Genomic DNA, 17244 nt, shown 5'->3' with positions numbered 1-17244 from the left:
CTTCCAGCATTGAGCTAAGAGAGGCAGCATGGTGCAGCGAGGAGGTGGAATCCAGGACATCTGGGTTGTATTTATTGCTGGCTCTGCTGCCAACTTGCTTTGTGACTTTGAGCAAGTAATTTTTTTTCACTTTGCTATCTTATTTTCTGCAAGGTAGGGAGAGCTCACCTGGTTTCACATGGTGCTTTGGGCAGGTGGACTTCACCTTGGTGATCATGACCAAGATGCTGCAATTGCCAAGCTGGCAGATTCATACGTGCTAGGCAGTGCTGTCTGTGTGATAGAGGGTGACAGGGGTAGTTGTGCCTTTTGAAAGCCCAAAGAGAAAGATGCTCATGAAGTAGCACCCTGCCTGCATAAACATGTGTCCATAAGGACCAGTAACCAGTCAGAAAGTACCCATCAGAAAGTAATTTGGAGCTGAAGTTGGGTTGGCAACCTCTACCTATGTTCTCCTATTTCATTTTCTACAGCACTCCCAGGAAAGAGCTATTGCTTTGGGGCTAAATCACAGAGAATGGGATAGCTATTTTGAAATGGTCTCTGTATGTGTGCTTCCAAAGCTGTTTCCAGGTTATCAGTGTGGAGGAAAGAAGCCTGGCAGCTTCCTTTTTTTCTTTTTTGTAAGATGCATTTTCTGCCAAATGTGAAGAACTGATAAGTCATGTGGAAGCAAAGAGAAAGTCATATATGGCCCTCTGCATGTCACCAGCTCTGTAGCCCAGCAGTGATACTTAGGCTATAGCTGGAAAATTTCAGCTTCTCTCTTATTTGCCTTTGTTTCTCACTTTATACAACACTGGTGTCTTAGTGCCACTTGCTGTATCCATCAATGGAACTCATGGCTAATCTAAAAAAGACTTGCATTTTTTTCTCAAAATATTTACTCTTACAAGGATGCAGGTGTGATTGCTGTGAGCAGTGATGTGTGCTCTGCTGGATTTTGCAAGATGAAATCAAAGCTGAGCTCAACCCATACCACAGTCTGAATTACAAGATTAATGCAATGTAACATGCCTTGTATCAGTTTCAATGAGGCCAATGGATGTTTTGCTTGAGTAGGCACAGAATGAAATCTCAATACTTCAGGATTTCATCCTGTGGCATGACCAGCAGGTACCATGTAAGCCCTACTGACTTCTGTAAGCTTCCATTTATGGCTGTGTCCTGATGATCCTACTGATGGGTCAAGATGTCTTTCATGAAACCTCTTGGAAAAACCTGGAACACGAGAGCTTGGGCAGACCTATCTCTCCATGAAGTTGCACATGAACTCAAGACTCTGTTAAGCATCATATAGAAAATGGAAGAACTTGCCAGGAATTGTGATAATCATGTGCCTTTATGCACTGTACAAATCTGAGAATAAAGATGCAATATGTAGTCCGGAGGCAGAGTGATTAATATCAATAGAAGACATTGATGGAGACTGATCTGATTTACACAACCTACTGTAATATTCCCTTTCTTTTTTTTAATCTATGAAAGAAAAAGGTTTTTAAGAATAACAGGGTAACAAGAGTATAAATTTTGCCTGACATAATGTAGCTTTGTTGTAAACTGTCCTAGTTTAGGTGTCACTTCAACTGCATTGATTTTCTCTCCTCTGCAGGGTATATAATGTATTCTTCTTCTCACAGTAACATATTTGGCAATTTGGCAATTGAACTGGGGTGCAAGACACCTGGGTTCAACCTCTGACTGGGTGGGTAATGCAGTCACATCACCTCTCTGTCTCTGCCTCCCCCTCTGTCCAGCGCCCTCCCCTTTGGCTCTGTTAGTTTAACAGAAAGCCCTTTGGGGCCAGCATTGTTCTCCATTGTGTATTTGTACAGCATAATGAGGTGTCAGTCTTGGGACAGGCTCTTGGAAACTATTAAAGCATAAATGGTAAAAGAAATTAATTAAGTGAATACCCATGTCCTAGGTGTCAAGGCACAGTGTAAAAATTATCTCCAGTAAAGTGGTCTGAGGGCTTTAAAATGTGATACAAAGTTTCTCCAGATTTGAGAGGCTTAAATCCATCTCTTAACATACAGCCAGGACTTCCTACAATGTTCTCTAGTCCTGCACAGACAACTTTGTGATGTGAAGTGAAAGCTCGATTTGAATTGCTGTGGGTTAAAGGCGGTTATTCCCACAGTTCCCATTTCCTAATGTTTTCCATTTTATGATGTTCTTCTCTTTTAATGTTCATAGTAGCTCATGCCAAAAAAGGTGTTTCCTATCATGTTCTCCTCACATTGTGTGTTGTGGTTTAGGGATTTTTTTTTTTATTTTCAATCCCCAGAGAGCTAAGGTTAGTCATAAACATGCTTTTGGCTATCATATTCATGTGTGGTTTGCTATAGCAACAAACAAAAGCATTAGTCAGAAACTGGCATGAAGCTATAAACACATTTTTTTTTGTGATATTACCCAGAGTTAGCTGAATTTATCTGGTACACTGTTGCCACAGAACTGCATTGTATTTATACTATTATCCTTGTGGAATAGGAACCTCGTAGAAAACCCAAATAATACATTATAGAGAAATAAGCAAGTCTGTTAACTGATGTTGTCGTCTGAAGATCACAGCCAAATTCTGCTATTGCACTATTATAAATCCAGCTGAACACCTTCAGAACACACATTTAGGTCAGAGGCTAAAATCTGAATTTTTATCTATGGAATAAGAGGAAAATTATAATAATAAAAAAAAAAATCTTGCTTTTCCTTTTCTGTTTTCACCTCCATAATTCTACTGCAGCAAAATTATTAGAGGTAGGTGTTACCAGATTGCAGTAGATGGTGTAAGTTCATTGCCAGCACACTTGGAACACACTGTCTGCAGCATGGCAGGGAGGGTGAGGATTGGGAAGGACAGTCTCTGGCTGGCTGTGCCTCCACAGCAATGGGAAGGTGCAGCTTGTGCAGAGCTGGTGTCTGTCCAGCCCGTCCGGCCACAGGAGGAGAGGCTTGTGCAGCAAGTACTGGCTTCCCTGGGGAGTTGATTGGGTTTGTAAGGCGTTCAGTGAAATCCCACAGCTACACAGCTACCAGTCCCTGAGCCAGCTAGTTTAAAGGTTGCCCTGAAGGCTCTACAGAAGTGGTGATTTTTGCCTAGGCAGAGTAGGCACATTCCTGCTTTATTCCAACCATTTGTCTTCTCTTCCCTGCACCTTTTCAGGAACATGAGCCCTGCTCTGTTTTGACAGCTGCATTTAATAAAAAACATATGCATGAAAAATGTGTTTTCCAGTATCCCTGAGCTGGCACTGCTCTGCAAGGAGAACTTAAACTTCCCTAGAAATTGTTCAGATACGTTTTCAGATCCCTCTCTTTGAATGTATACATGTGAAGTGTTCATGACCTTCCCTGCTGCAGAGGTGTGCAGAGTAACACAGCTGTAATATCCACACCTGCCCAAGCAATAAGAGTAACAAATTCATTAGAACCTCCTTGTACCAACCAGTCCAGAATTTGTTAACAGGTCCAGTGGTTGCAGCTGCAGAGGATAAACCTGCAGCAACATGTACTTTGCACATGTGTGCTGGAGCCCTCTGAGAATGGGCTTTAGAAGTCCAGCGATCAGGAACAAGACCTAGCATCGGCCAAGCTGTGTTCCAAAAACAAAGAGCTCTTTTCCTGAACTAAACCCATAGCAGAAGAACATGCCCCATGAGACCCTACAGTTTAACCCTCACTCTGTGCTTCACTTAGTTTTGTTGAATCTGGGTCCTACACACTTGAGATGCTGGCCCAGGTGTCTTTTCAAAACCATTTGAGATAATTTTTCTGTGGTAGTTTTCCCTGATGTAGAAGTGTAGAAGGACCTGTTTTTCAGTTAGCAGGACTTCAGGAGGCTTTGAGCAACCTGGTCTAGTGGAAGATGTCCCTGCCCATGGCAGGGGGTTTGGAATGAGATGATCTTTAAGGTCCCTTCTAAACTATTCCATGATTCTATGATTCTGTGACTTACTCTGGGCTAATGTGTGCATTATCTTTACCCTTTTCCTATCTGTGTCCTGTTGCATCAAGCCCTGCACTTGATTTCTCTGAAAAAAAAAGAGTTCTGGGTATGTGTCTTCTAAGATCAGCAGAGTGCTTTTTTTGTACTCTCTTTTGGTCAAATGGGGACAGATCTTCAAAGTGGGATTAAGTAGTGTTCAAAGTATTTGCAATGAAGAAAAAAACAAATTCTGCTCTCAGTGTAGCTGCAGAATTCTGTCAACACTGCCCCCAACACCACTATATAAAGCAAATATTTCGGTCTCTGCTAAAACCTTAATAACATCTCAGTCCATGGAGGACTTTGGGACTGCAGTATTTAAAAATGTCACAGTAAGATGGTGGTGGAGCCTTTTGTTTTAGACGGGATAATTTCATGGTAGCAATCGTTCTCCTTTTCTGGCATTATTGACTGTAAGCTGTGCAAAGTGCAAGGAATGCAAATCCACCTTCCTGAGGAGAGAGCAATGGTCTCTCTGCTGCACACAGAGCTCACAGAGAGCTGAACCACAGCTCACAGAGAGCAGAGTCCTCACTGGGGCCATTGGATCAGGCAGGGTGCAAGAGAACAAAGGTAGTAAAAAACCATTGGTTTAAAAATACTCTTGCCAAAGATGTGTAGAAAACCCTACAGATGGACTGAAGGGCATCTCCAGGTGCCTCCCATTCTTTCCTTTTGCTCAAACTCTTTACAGTTCCACAAATCAAGGTGGTCATTGCTATTCTTCAGAGTTGGGATGAGCCACTGGATTGTCCTCCTGTTGCACAGATTTAAATGATTCTGAAGAAGCCACCTTGCAGCAGATCTCAAAAACTGTAACTGAAGCCCCGGGGTTTTCCTTTTCCTTATACTTTGTATTGGTACAAAGCTGTTTTATTTCAGTGGAGCCCTTGATCTGGCTGAAGAGCAAAATGTAATTTACTCCCCCTTATACATTAGCCTGAATCTGGCACAGCTGTTCATCAAGAAAAACCTTACCATGTGCCATCAAAAAGAATGCATCCTGTTTTAATTGAGTTAGAAAATACTTAACCTGAGTGTGAACAGACCAGTACGATAAAGTTACTCATTTCCATTAGATATCATTATTTTTGTATTACAGAGAGGCTCTGGATGTTTAGAAATGTTATGAATCAGCTTTAGGGTTGATAATCAACTCCAAGAAATAGTCCTCTTAGTGCTTTCAAACAACTCCAGCCATCTCAATTCATTCACCAGTTACTACATGGATGAACTACAGAGTAGTGACATTCTTGCTATTTGAGTCTTTAACCAGAAAGAAATCCAGAACTGTAGTAATGAGTCTTTAAAGAAATGGTTTCTCCCTGTCGTTTATACTAGTGTCTGTGAAACCTAAAACCGAAATCTATTTCCTTAACTAAGCTGTGTTTTTCTCTAATCTATTAGGCAAGCATTTTGGTTTGTTATTTTTGGGTGCTAGGAGGTACAGAAATGGAAAATCAGTACTGAACCATTTAAAAACCACATGCAATGATTCAATTTTATCATTTCAAAACTATAATGCAACAAAAGTTTGTCAGCACCAGTTTTTCCTTCTGCAAATTAATATGCACTTAAAATTCCAATGCTTTTCAGTCTCACATAATTATTTCTAATTTCAAACAATGAAAATTAAGTTAACATATTTAGTTTGTCAAAGAAGACATGAATCAAACGGCACATTTAGAAAATGCTAGGCCAAGGTATACATCTCTTAGGGAAAGGTGTTCAAAAAAGAGGTACAAACCAATGGGCTGAAATCAAGAGAAAACATTTTCGAAAAGAATTTGGTATGTGACCAACTCAATTATTTTGAAATCTGAACTTTTTGTGACTCAAACCCAAGTTTATAGTCCATTTATTCAGATTTGAATTACACTGATGTGGACAGAACTAAGCTAATTTATTTATCTGACTCAATGGATTAGTTTATCTGTAAATGAGATTTTATGCTTTTGTAAACCCACAGTCTGCATCCAGAAATTCTCTCTAATTTTAAAGAGAATCTCCTACCACACAAAAACAAGGAAAAATGAGCTGTGCCAAATGCTATTTTGCTACTTTCACTGTTTATTGACAGAAAAGATTTTTATCTTAACACAGTGAGGGAACTGTTAACTTTATCTTTGATGTAAAATATTTTCCCATAATAATTTTCTGTCACCTTTATCCGGTATCTCTCGTATTGCATATACATTAAGGAATTTAAAAGCTTAAAAGATATTTTCTTCTGTGGTGATTTACATCCAAACAAGCTGACCAGGGAATTTTCTCTTGAACTGAAAACCTGTTTCCAAGGGCAGATATTTATATAAAAGCCCCCATAAAAGGTTGTGGAAAAACGACAAGGTTTTTTTTTTGCATTCCTGTTTTGAGAGGGGCTATGCCCAGCATACCAAAGAGATGGCCAAAGTAACACCACTCCATTAATACTGCTGTATCTGGGCACTTAATTGTGTACTGAATTTTATCGATGGAGTAAGGAGAAATACAAGTCTTCTAGACCACAAGGATCTTAATACCATAAGGATCATGATACGAACTCTTTTTCTATATATATGTATGTATGTATATGTTTATCTCTAAATGCAAAAATTTTTACAGAGCATTGATTCTGGTGAGGATTTTTTTAAGAAAAGGGTTTGAAGAGCATTTTTAGCAGCTTGGGCTAAAAAGTCTGTTTCTAATTTGGAGTAGTAAATGCCATTTACATAAAGCCTGCATCAGTTGCTTTGGGCTTTTTGCAAAATGTTAGCAGATCCTCTATCCTTACTCTTAAGACGTATTCTTAGGGAACAAATGTTCTTTCTACCTAAACCACCAAGAATTAGCATCTTTCTTTAGTGTGTCGGTACTGGGCTACCTTAAGAGACAGCTTGGGGTTACAACCACTACTTCTTAAAAAATACTGACTCTGTGGCCAGAGAAATTGAGTCTCCAGGGCTGCCAGTCAAGCCTACGCAGGCAGAGTGATCATTTTCCATAAATGCATTCATTTGATTCATTTATAAACCTGAGCAGGGCTGTGCTTTGGCAGTGGAACAGGCAATCTGCTCTGGTAGAAGCCTGAATTCTTGGAAGGGTGAATCAGAGTGGGGAAAGAATCTGGCAAAGTTAATTTCTGTGATCTTTATGGGCCTTATCTGCAATAGGCACCCACCTGCCTGGACTTCTAGGTGAGTCATGGTAAGAGCTGAGTTCACAGCTGTCTAACAGGGAGGACAGCAGGAATCAGCTCCTGGCTCTGAATGTTCTGTGCATTCACTTCCCAAGCCCAGTTTGTTGTATAGGTGAAGGGGTTTCTTTCAGAGGGGAGAAAACTGCAAGATGCCTAATCAATATAGTGGATAACCAAATAGCTGCAGAGTAGTTCTCACTAGGGTTTCTGAAGCTAGTAAGCAAGTGAGAGCTCTTCATTTGCAACATGTTCCTGAAACCCTTCTTAAAACCCAGATTATCCAGATGGGCAGTGACACTCAAGGAAATTTTAGTTGGGTATCCATACAACTATTTATAGCATGGTAGAGACTCAATTGCAAGTAAAACCCAACTGCAAGTATATCCCACAAGATAAAACTGTTGAGGGTCCCAGGAGATAAAACTGTTGAGGATCAGAGTAGATTAGACCAGTCTTTATTGCTTTATTTGGCTATGAATTGCTAACTCACTTTCTGTCCAAAAGGGTGGTAAGCAATTTTGGTTCAGTCCAGGAGTTTGGCCACACATAGCAACAACTGCTAAAAATTGATTCCCTTCTCTTACCAACTTATTGAGAACAGTGGCCCTGCAATCCTGGAAAAATCATAACTGATAATTATCAGAGAGGATCCTAATTCACTATCACAATAATTATGCAAGAAAGCACTGTAGGAATTCATGCAGGAAGTAAAACACAGACTGGATGCCCATTCTGTCACGTAAAACCTGAGGGAGAGGAAAATTCCTGCCTAAGACATGCAAGACAGGGACACAGGGCGGGAAGTTACACCTACTCCCCATGCAAACAGACTAAAACTAGAGATGATACAAAACTTGTGCTTCTGAGACAGAACTGTGGCCTAGGGGAAACAGCACTGAACCTCTGGTTGTCTGCTGGGTACCATGAGCATTTCTCCAGCTACCTTTTTCACTCTGCCATTTGTAGCTGTGCTTTAGTGAGGAAGGAGAGGGATGGACCAGGAAAAAAAACCTACAGGTATCAGCCAGTGCTGCCTGCCTTTGCTGTCTCTTTTGGACATCACTCCATTCATGTTCTCGCAATAGACTTTAGTTAAGAGCTTATTTTCAAACTCTCCGTTACTTGTAGGAAATGTTATTCTGTTTCAGTAAGAGATGAAATATCAGATTAATTAAATGCTTTAGTAAATATTTGATTCTAGCAGAAGAGTTATGTGGATCTGGCCAAACTATATTTCCTATATAGCCAAGTAACCAATAAATGATGATAGCTAGATGAAAGTCATTAACTCAGGATCTGGGAAATTTCAGTTTGACAACTGGAAAGAAAAAAAAGTCCCCTGTGCTTTTCATGTTAAAATATGACTTAAGCTGAGAAGGTCTGTGCAGAGCCCCAGCAGAGTGATTTATTTTCATGCTCTGAATTGTTCTATGGTTTCTATTAAGTTTATCTTTACCATCAGAAGAAAGGTGGCCCACTGTAAGAATAAAGAACTCCTCTCTGATCAGCTTTCCTAAAGGTTTTGCTCCTATTGTGAAGTGTGAGCAGGAATGCTTTTAATACTTTTAAATCTGTGGGCAGAGCTTATCAATAAACACACACTCATGGGAAAGCCATTCACTCTTCATCTGGGGGCTCCTAGTTTCTCTTTTTATGGTAGTGTTTATATCAGTTCTTAGTTGCCAGTGCTCTTACACATCTTTCCTGATATTAGTCAACCTGTAGAAAATGCCCTATAAAATATTACACAGCTCAGTGTGGTCTGCAAGAAACCTTAATTCCCGAGACATTTCTCTGCTTGGATGTACTTTGCAGAGCAGAGTACTGTTCCTTTTGATAAAAGTAGGTGTTAACTTCATGGACAGTCCTCTGGCTGGGCAAGGAGACTCATGCTTGTAACTCACATATATGTTCTGTTTTCAAAAGGTTTTGAGATGAAATGATTTGAAGGCTTTTAATGAAGTACTCTAACAGCCGACAAGGGCAGCTTAACATACCAAGGCAATGAATCAAAACATCTTGTTCATGCCTTGAATGGAAGGAAACTATTCACACACGTTGGTTATTCGGGAATAGCTGCTCCTTTAGCACGACTGTGCTACAAGCCCCTGTTTTCAGCTCCCAGGTCTGAGCTACATTCATCACAGCACAAGTATGCAGCCCAGGGACAGAGTGCAGCCAAGGGGCACTGCCAAACCAGTGCAAAACAAAGGCAGGAGTGTAGCTTGAACACCGGCCCAGCTGGTTCTGATAGCATCCCGCTGATAATAAGGCCTGTTAAACTCCTTCAGCAGCAAAATCTTTATCTTCATTCCACAGAGCAGTCCTTTGTCTTCACCCCACAGAAATTTCAGGGCTTGGTGGGGAGGGTCCCACTCCCAGCACAGGCTAGAGGGGAAACACTAAAGGGGCGGTGCTGATCCTCACTTTAACACCTTTTCTGGGGCAGAACGGCTGCTTTTCCCAGTGTGGCAGCCATTCCGTTCAGAGCTGCCAAGCTGGTTCTTCTAGGTGGAGCTGCTGGGTGCCCCCGCTGTCACGCTGGCAGCGGTTCAAGTGAAGTAACATGACATTCCTGCGATGCAGGGCTGGGAGAGGCAGCCTTCTCCGTGACTGAGTGCCCACACCTCCCCATGGCCACGGATCCTGCCCAGATAGAGTGACAGCCGCAGCATTCCCGCTGCGCTCCAGCCATGCCCCAGAGCCCTGCCCAGCAGTTGTTGTAACTCAGTCCGCGGGATCTTGCAGGACAATGGAATGAATCCAGGTCTCTGGAATGCACTAGGAAATCTCTGTAGAAGACGAACCTCTTTGATTTTTTTTGCTGGTGGTTTTCCCCAGCATCACTGGAGCTGCTTACTGGAAATCCCATGAACCTTCTGGAGCTCGTGGTCGAGCCTGCACAGACTGTGCGAGAGCCTGTGCCATAAAACGTGGTTTAAACCTCACGGCAGTTTCCTTCAGGAACACAGTACATGCATAACAAGGTTTATTTGCAGACACTTTCATATTCTTATCTTTGCAGCTGATGCTTGCAGGATCATTTTTCCTCCAGCATTGCTTGCTTGGAAGTCAGGTGAACTTACCTATCTGAAAAAGAGCTCTTGAGAGGCCAAGACGAATGCCAGGCATGTGCATAGTGTTCCTGTTATCAAGTGCTTTCCTGAACTGGGGCCCACGATTTAAAATATTCTAACTATTCTAAGTATTCCCTATTTCAAATACAAGAAGTGAATCAGAAGGGGCTGCAGGACTTCACAGCAGCACTGCTCAGGCAGCTGTGAGAGCTCTGAGGGAGGAAAAGGAATCCCAGTAATTGCGATACCTGCAAGAGAGGGAGAACAAGCTGTGGAGGAAAAAAATCAGGCACACCATCCATCTGGAGAGAGGGATGTGGTTTTAAAAACAAAAGACATTCTGGGGCAATGCATTAGTAGTTACCAGGCATTCACACACGAGGAATAACAGGCCCACTGACAGGATGCCTGAGGGCAGAGGGACAGACAGACATGCAGGTACAGGGACTGATGGTTGCAGGAAGAGAGGAATGATACAGGAGCCAGCTGAAGCTATCCATGACAGCAGCCATGCACATCTTTGTTTACAAGAAGAGATAAGCACGGTGAAAACTGCCGACCTCCATGTATGAATTCTTTAGTGGGTGAAACACAGTTCCAACAATGACAATGACATTAAATTATTACTGTTGTTGTTTGTCTTGAAAATATTCATTCCTCCTTCTCCTTATTAATAACACAAATGAGGTTATGTGCCCAGAGTGTGCTTTGCACTGTCAGAAAAGACCAGATCTAAAGATGTCCCAGCCTTGTGCACATGTCTAGGCACAAGTTTTCTAACTGGCTATGGGCTCAGAGCTATTTCCACAACACTGCACAAACAGACTATTAGTTCCTTGTCACAGCTTAGAAATGGTAACTAGCAAATGCCAAAATCCTCATAAAGAAAAGGCACAGGTTGTGACCTTAAATAACAATAAGTGAGTGAGCAAAGCATAAAACTTTTCACCTGTGGACAGATATTTACCATGGATCAGGTTTCTTTCTGTTAAGAGAAACTATTTTTTGAAGTAACATTGAAGTTGATGCAAAGAAAAGTAAAATGCTTAAAGATAAGAGCCGGTTACTTAAATTCACTATTCATATGCAAATATAACTTCAGTAGAAAATCTTAAAAAGCAAAAAGCCCAAATCGAAGAATTGCAGAGAAAGGGCTGTAGTCTGGGAGCAGAGAAGCTAGGATGAGCAGCTAAAGACATTATTGTTTCTTTTATTAACATCTCTGGTATTCTCATGTACTGTTTTATTTTATTTTGAAGTATAAAGACCACAGGAATTTTATATGCCAGTGTTCCAATTAAAGCCAGGTTTCTCCTTACACAATACATTAAAGCACACTTGATTTAAATTCAATGACACTGTCATACTTGGAATTCATTATATTATATCAAATGTGATTTTGGAGACCGCTGCCCACTGAATGTGAATACCAAAAAAATAACCTGTTTTTACTTTTTTCTTGTGGTTTTTTCCCAAACAGTCCATCTGGGTTGCTAAGCTAAAGATAAAATAATTTTTAAATAATTGCATTTCAAGAAGCAGATACACATTTCAGTCACATGATATGAAAATGATCCAGCCTATATAACTCCTACTGCTTACTTTCAAAAAATTCCCTTGTTCTGAAGTCAGTCCAGTGGCTATTAGAAGTAGTCACTGATGTAAATTCCATCTTGTTTATGAAAACATTTTGAACAAAGCATTGATTGTCCAAGGTCCATAAAAAAAGTTAAAATCTATAAAATGTTGGCTTCGCTACTATTCAGGGCATGAGAATGACATGCATATAAATCATAGTTTATTGGCACAGGCTTTTCTACTCAGAAAGACAGCTTTGCTGAAAACACACTATCATTCCCCTCTTTTATAGATTCCTTTTGAAAGTATTCTGAATCGGGAAATAATCAGAAGCAAATCTTAGCCTACAGTAGGAATCAAGGGCACAACAAGTCTTACATGACACGGGTTAACTATCGTAGAGGCACAGCCTAGGCAGAGTTTGGGGAAATTGGGGTGGATGGAAAGGCCTCGGTGTAAAGCTTTGGGAGGGAAAGTCATCTGTGTATTTGATGCCCCTCCACGCAGTCTCACTCACATCTCTGTCAGCCCTGGGGACAGTAATCTGTTCCTCGAGTTTTTTAGGAAAAGGCGCTACTATCGCAGTTTAGGAGAGGTACTGGACTTGCATGGCTCTAGTTCCAGACAACTAAAGTGTCACTGAATTTACACCAGAGTAAAACAAGAGAAACAGAAGTGAACCAGCCTAAGAAGTCTCACAGATAATTCTTTCCTGTTTCTTTTCCAGTAGCAAAATCATTGGCAGCCACTAGGGATCAATGCTGCAGTTAACATTGAACTGCTGCACTGAAGAGCATACACTCCAGCAATCCAAGCAATTTTCTGCTAAGTCACTCTACTGGACTGCAGGGCTTGTGGGTGGGATTCTCCCAAGTGAAAAATATGGCAATGTCACAAAACTAAGTCCTTACTATTTCTTGGAATTTTAGTAACAGCCATAAAATTTATTGTTGGCACCTGAATCTTTAGAAGCAGTAAGCAAATAAAACAATCAAGCCTCAATCCTGCAGCTCTTCCCCTCATATGATGCTTATTAAAATACATGTGGTGAAGTGCTTCATGAATGGATTCCAGAATTTTCAAACAGAAATGCCTGAAATCAGGTTCATAAATCCATGTCTAAATTTTTTAACAAGGTTATGCTAATTTTCCAGTTTTCTTGAGCTTCTGAAGATTGCAAATGCTAGAGCTTTAAAAAAAAGAAATCAAGCTACATTTCAAGCAGGTCTTTAATCTGAGTTAGAATCAGCATTAAAACAATTTTCTAGAATTTTCTAGAATTGTCCATTGTAGGTGTCAGGACTAGTGCTGTGAAGGCTAAAGGAGACATGGTCTGGCAGCCCTGATGTGTTCTGGGTTGATCCCAGTTCCCTCGAGCAGGACAGCTGATTATGATGCTGTACATATGTCTAATGAGGATTGCCTTCTATTCTATCAAGTCTGGAAATTTGACCCATAGACTGTTACAGGATATTCCCACTGGAAGTGCACTATTTCCATTCATCTTAACAAAGTGGTCCATCACTGATCATGGTGACATAACTCTTTCAAAACTTTGCCTGTACTATATAATTTCATATTCAAAAAATCAAGGAAAAAAGAAACAGAGGAGACCAGAAACTATGAAGAGTGACCAGCAAAATCCCAGCCACTTTAACAAGAGCTTGGCAATGTGTGTAGGTCAGAGAGACTGCAGACATGACTAAGTCGTGCCATCTTGTCTGCACACACAGCATGTAACATCCAGAAATGTTGTGTTCCAGCCCAAGGACTCTCCACTGAAAACAGACAATGAGTTGCACAGTTCTTCTTGTCAATTGTTTTCTCTAGTTTTTGAGCATATTTTTAAGCCAGAGGTTCTATTTAGGAGAGCCAAAACTATGTATAGTAATGGCAGTTGCAGAACTGAGTGTCAGAGAGCTAGACAGCCTGATGGCTTGGAAAAAACAAGCATGGAGACAGGAAAGAGACATAGTTATTAGGACAAGGACTTGGGTATGTGAATAGCTGGTGCATTAGGGAATATGTAGTTCAGCCACACTGTCCTCTACTGGCTAAGCCTGGATCTCTGAAAACATGTTCTAATTCATGCTGGTTTCATTCTTTGGTGCCCAATTTAAGGCATTTCAAGAGAATCATACTTTCAGACAGCCCATCTCCTTTGCCTCATCTCTGTCTGCCCTCAATACTTTTAAAAACTAAGAAAACAGAGTCTTTATGACTATCAACGCTTCATGATGTTTACTCTCCTGTTTTTAAGACCTTTGTCAGAAGCAGAGTTTCAATATGCAGAATTTCAGTCAATTTAATTTATTGGGAATTAAAAAACTTTCAATTACTGATTTTGATATTTTGAAGAATAAAATAACTTCAGATTCCCTCTGTACACCTCTCCTCCCCTTTTTCTGGTCTCCGATCCCTCTAAGCCTTCATTGTGGGCTACACTCAGTCCCTTTGGAAAGGTGGGGGCTGGTGCAGGAGTCAGCAGATGGTCACTGTTTTTCTTTTTCCAAAGATATCAGAAATATGAATATCCAGAAATGTAAAGGCTTTTGTGAAGGAGAAAGACCCCCGAGATGGGAGACAATGTAGAACTAGAAGTTAGCTGATTATAACCCCTGCCCATGGCTAGTAGGGAGGACTAGACGGTCTTTAAGGTCCCTTCTAACCCAAACCACTCTGTGATGCCAGGAATCTAAATTAAGGCAGGCCTTTCCACTGGCCTGTGCACATCCCTCACCGTGCTGGTCCAGAGGATTTCAGCTTGCAAGCTGACTGCTCTATGCTCTGTGTGGGTCCTGCAAGCACCAACAACCTGTGTGCTGCTTTCAGGTTCTGGACGACAGCTGAGACCAGCTGAGCCCCCAGGAGATGCTGATGCCGATGCTGATGCAGAAGATGAAGATTCTGTGAGTTTTTTAGAGTTGAATTTTTCTGTGATGACAGTTTGGCAAAATGGGATCTTAAATATTTTGTTTATAGCTGGGTCTTGCAGATGATCTTCCTCCCTATTAAAAATGTTGTATTTTAGCTTGGGATTGTCCTGCCAGCTCAAAAACCAGAAAGATGTTTCAATGTAAAGGCATCTGCTCTTTGCCATGGTTCATTGGCATAAGTTTACTACCAAGACTTAGCAAGCTATTGCATGGCTGTTAACTACAGTAACTCTTCTTTAAAGATTTAGACAGTTCAGGTTCCCTATTGTCTGACTGCAGAAGGAAGAATGCCAAGTGCTTGTCAGCAGAAATTCCTGCTGGGACTTTTCCATGGTTTGCTTGCTTATAGAAGGCAATAAAATTTGAAGCCATTGGATGCAAAGTTTAGGTGTGCAAATAGAGCAGGGAAGGGAATTTTTTTACTTTTGTCAATTCTTACTAACTGATCTGTCTGTTTTTAGTCTGTTCAGTCTGTAGATGCATACAATACATAAAGAAAACCAAAATCAGTGTACCATTGGTTTTGTCTCTCAGAACTCTGTCCCTTGTGGTTTTGAATGCTTTAACTTGAGAACTGTATTTGTTCTTGACCTAAAAAAAGAGTTATTGGTTACTTTTTATCCACCATCACTGACAGATTTTTACTCAGAAGGACAGTATGCATACCTAGAGAAACACTCCTAAAAATGAGTCACTGTTTAATGGTGGATGATCCTTTACCACCACTCACATCTTTTCCACAGGTTAATGAAGTGGCAGTAGAAGACATTCGTCCAAGGCCACAAGGATCCTCTCCAGTTTATGAGTATCCCATAGAAGAAGACTATTTAAAGGCAAGACATTGAATTTTCATGCAGGAACAGCTTTATTAAGCTCATTCAAGAGGCTTTAGCTCCCACAAGTAGCAGAGGGTCATATGTCATAGAATGGGATATTGTTGCAGCCATATTGTCTTCCTTCCCCACCAAAATTGCATCTCTATTCATTGATGGTTTTATTTTGTGCTGGACTTGCTGACCATGTTCTTGTTTATTGGCAAGAAAATGCATTTGACTTAATTCTATAAAGGACACAAGGCAGAGAGCATAAAGAAATTACAGTGTTTTTCCTGTTAGAATACATAACTTCCTTGAATCTAACTTGTAAGTATTTCAAAATTACCTGTACCTCTTGGTTATTCAAAGTTAAAGATTTAATTAGTACAGCCATGTTAAGGTAAGTAGCCAACAGTTTAAAATTCATGCTGAAGTTGAATAAGTAAAAAAAAGTATGTTTAAAAAATTGAAAGCATAAGCAATATGCTACATTAGGACACAGAAAAGCTCCCAATATCTTAAGACATTTGGTCTCTGACATTCATGTAATGCAAATTTTGGTACAATGAAGGGAGGCCTTGGCATCTAATTTACCACTGGGATTAGTATAGTTAAATCATTCATGTTGTACATTGAACTTGATCCTGATTTTGTTCTGTTGCCATTAAAGTCAGCTTCAGTTCTTATTCTAAACCAGGAATTTAAACTGACTTTTGTTGTACTTAAGAACACCATGAATTTGGAACATTAAATAATAAAAAATTATTTTCCAGCTTCAAGAAGAAAACAAAAAACATTCTACAGACAAATCAAAACAGAGTCATCCACAGGTCAGTCAAAAAGCACTCCATAGTTTTAGATGCGAGCCTTGTAAATAGTAAAGTTTGTTATAACACAGACATGAATGGGTGGACAGAAACAAGGACAAATGGGCAAAGAATCACTTTGGACTTGTTTTAACCAGGAACTTCCCGAGTGGCTGAGTTGTGGCACAGGCATGAACATTTATTTTTCCTACTTGTGGTTCATCCATAATTCTTTTTAGAATTCTTTCTTTAGCCTTCTCTGATTCCAGTGCAGTACAGCACTAGCTCTTAGTCTGACTTTTCTGGCACATTGACTTTAATTCAAGTGGTTAACATCTTCACAGAAAATACAGTCTTTCAGCCCTAAAAGTTTCCATATGTCTCACATTTTAAAATTATAACCTATTTTCCCTAAGGCCCTGATCCAACATAACCTTAACACATGTGCTTAATTCTAATTTAGAACAGAATCAAACCCGCACTGAGTAAGTATATCCTCTATTTTGGATAGTCTTTCTTGAACTATTGAAAATACACGTGAGGCGATGGAATTTTTTATTGTAGAAAAACTTAGAACCCTTTAATGCTAATTAATAAAAATTACAAATTCATATATTTTTCTGTCTCTAGGAGACAATGGAAGTGACCCTGAAAACAGAAGCGGAAGCTGGTGCTAGTGGTTTTAGTGTGAAAGGTGGAGGAAATGAAGGAATATTTATTAAAAAAGTACTTAAGGAATCTCCTGCTTCAAAAATATTTAGTCTTAGAGAAGGTACAGTCTGATTTTTTATTTTGCTTTGGTTTTATTCTCTATCTTTAAATAATGAGATTAGTATCTGCATGATCTGCCATCTCTTTAGGTA

At 40.2% G+C, this 17244-nt stretch overlaps 1 protein-coding gene across 1 annotated transcript in view; it reads left to right on the top strand.

The window, feature by feature from the left end:
* Window positions 1-17244, top strand: part of AHNAK2 (AHNAK nucleoprotein 2) — a gene marked incomplete at its 5' end in the record, with an annotated part of 74637 nt that overhangs the window by 31924 nt on the left and 25469 nt on the right. The window contains 4 exons of the mRNA XM_082284239.1: window positions 14657-14733; window positions 15504-15593; window positions 16349-16405; window positions 17012-17153. Coding sequence (XP_082140365.1) covers window positions 14657-14733; window positions 15504-15593; window positions 16349-16405; window positions 17012-17153 — 366 coding nt within the window. The remainder of the gene's footprint in view (window positions 1-14656; window positions 14734-15503; window positions 15594-16348; window positions 16406-17011; window positions 17154-17244) is intronic.

This window comes from Coloeus monedula, assembly GCF_965178545.1.
Source record: "Coloeus monedula genome assembly, chromosome: 6".
Taxonomy (NCBI): domain Eukaryota; kingdom Metazoa; phylum Chordata; class Aves; order Passeriformes; family Corvidae; genus Coloeus; species Coloeus monedula.
This window is presented reverse-complemented; position numbering and strand designations above follow the sequence as displayed.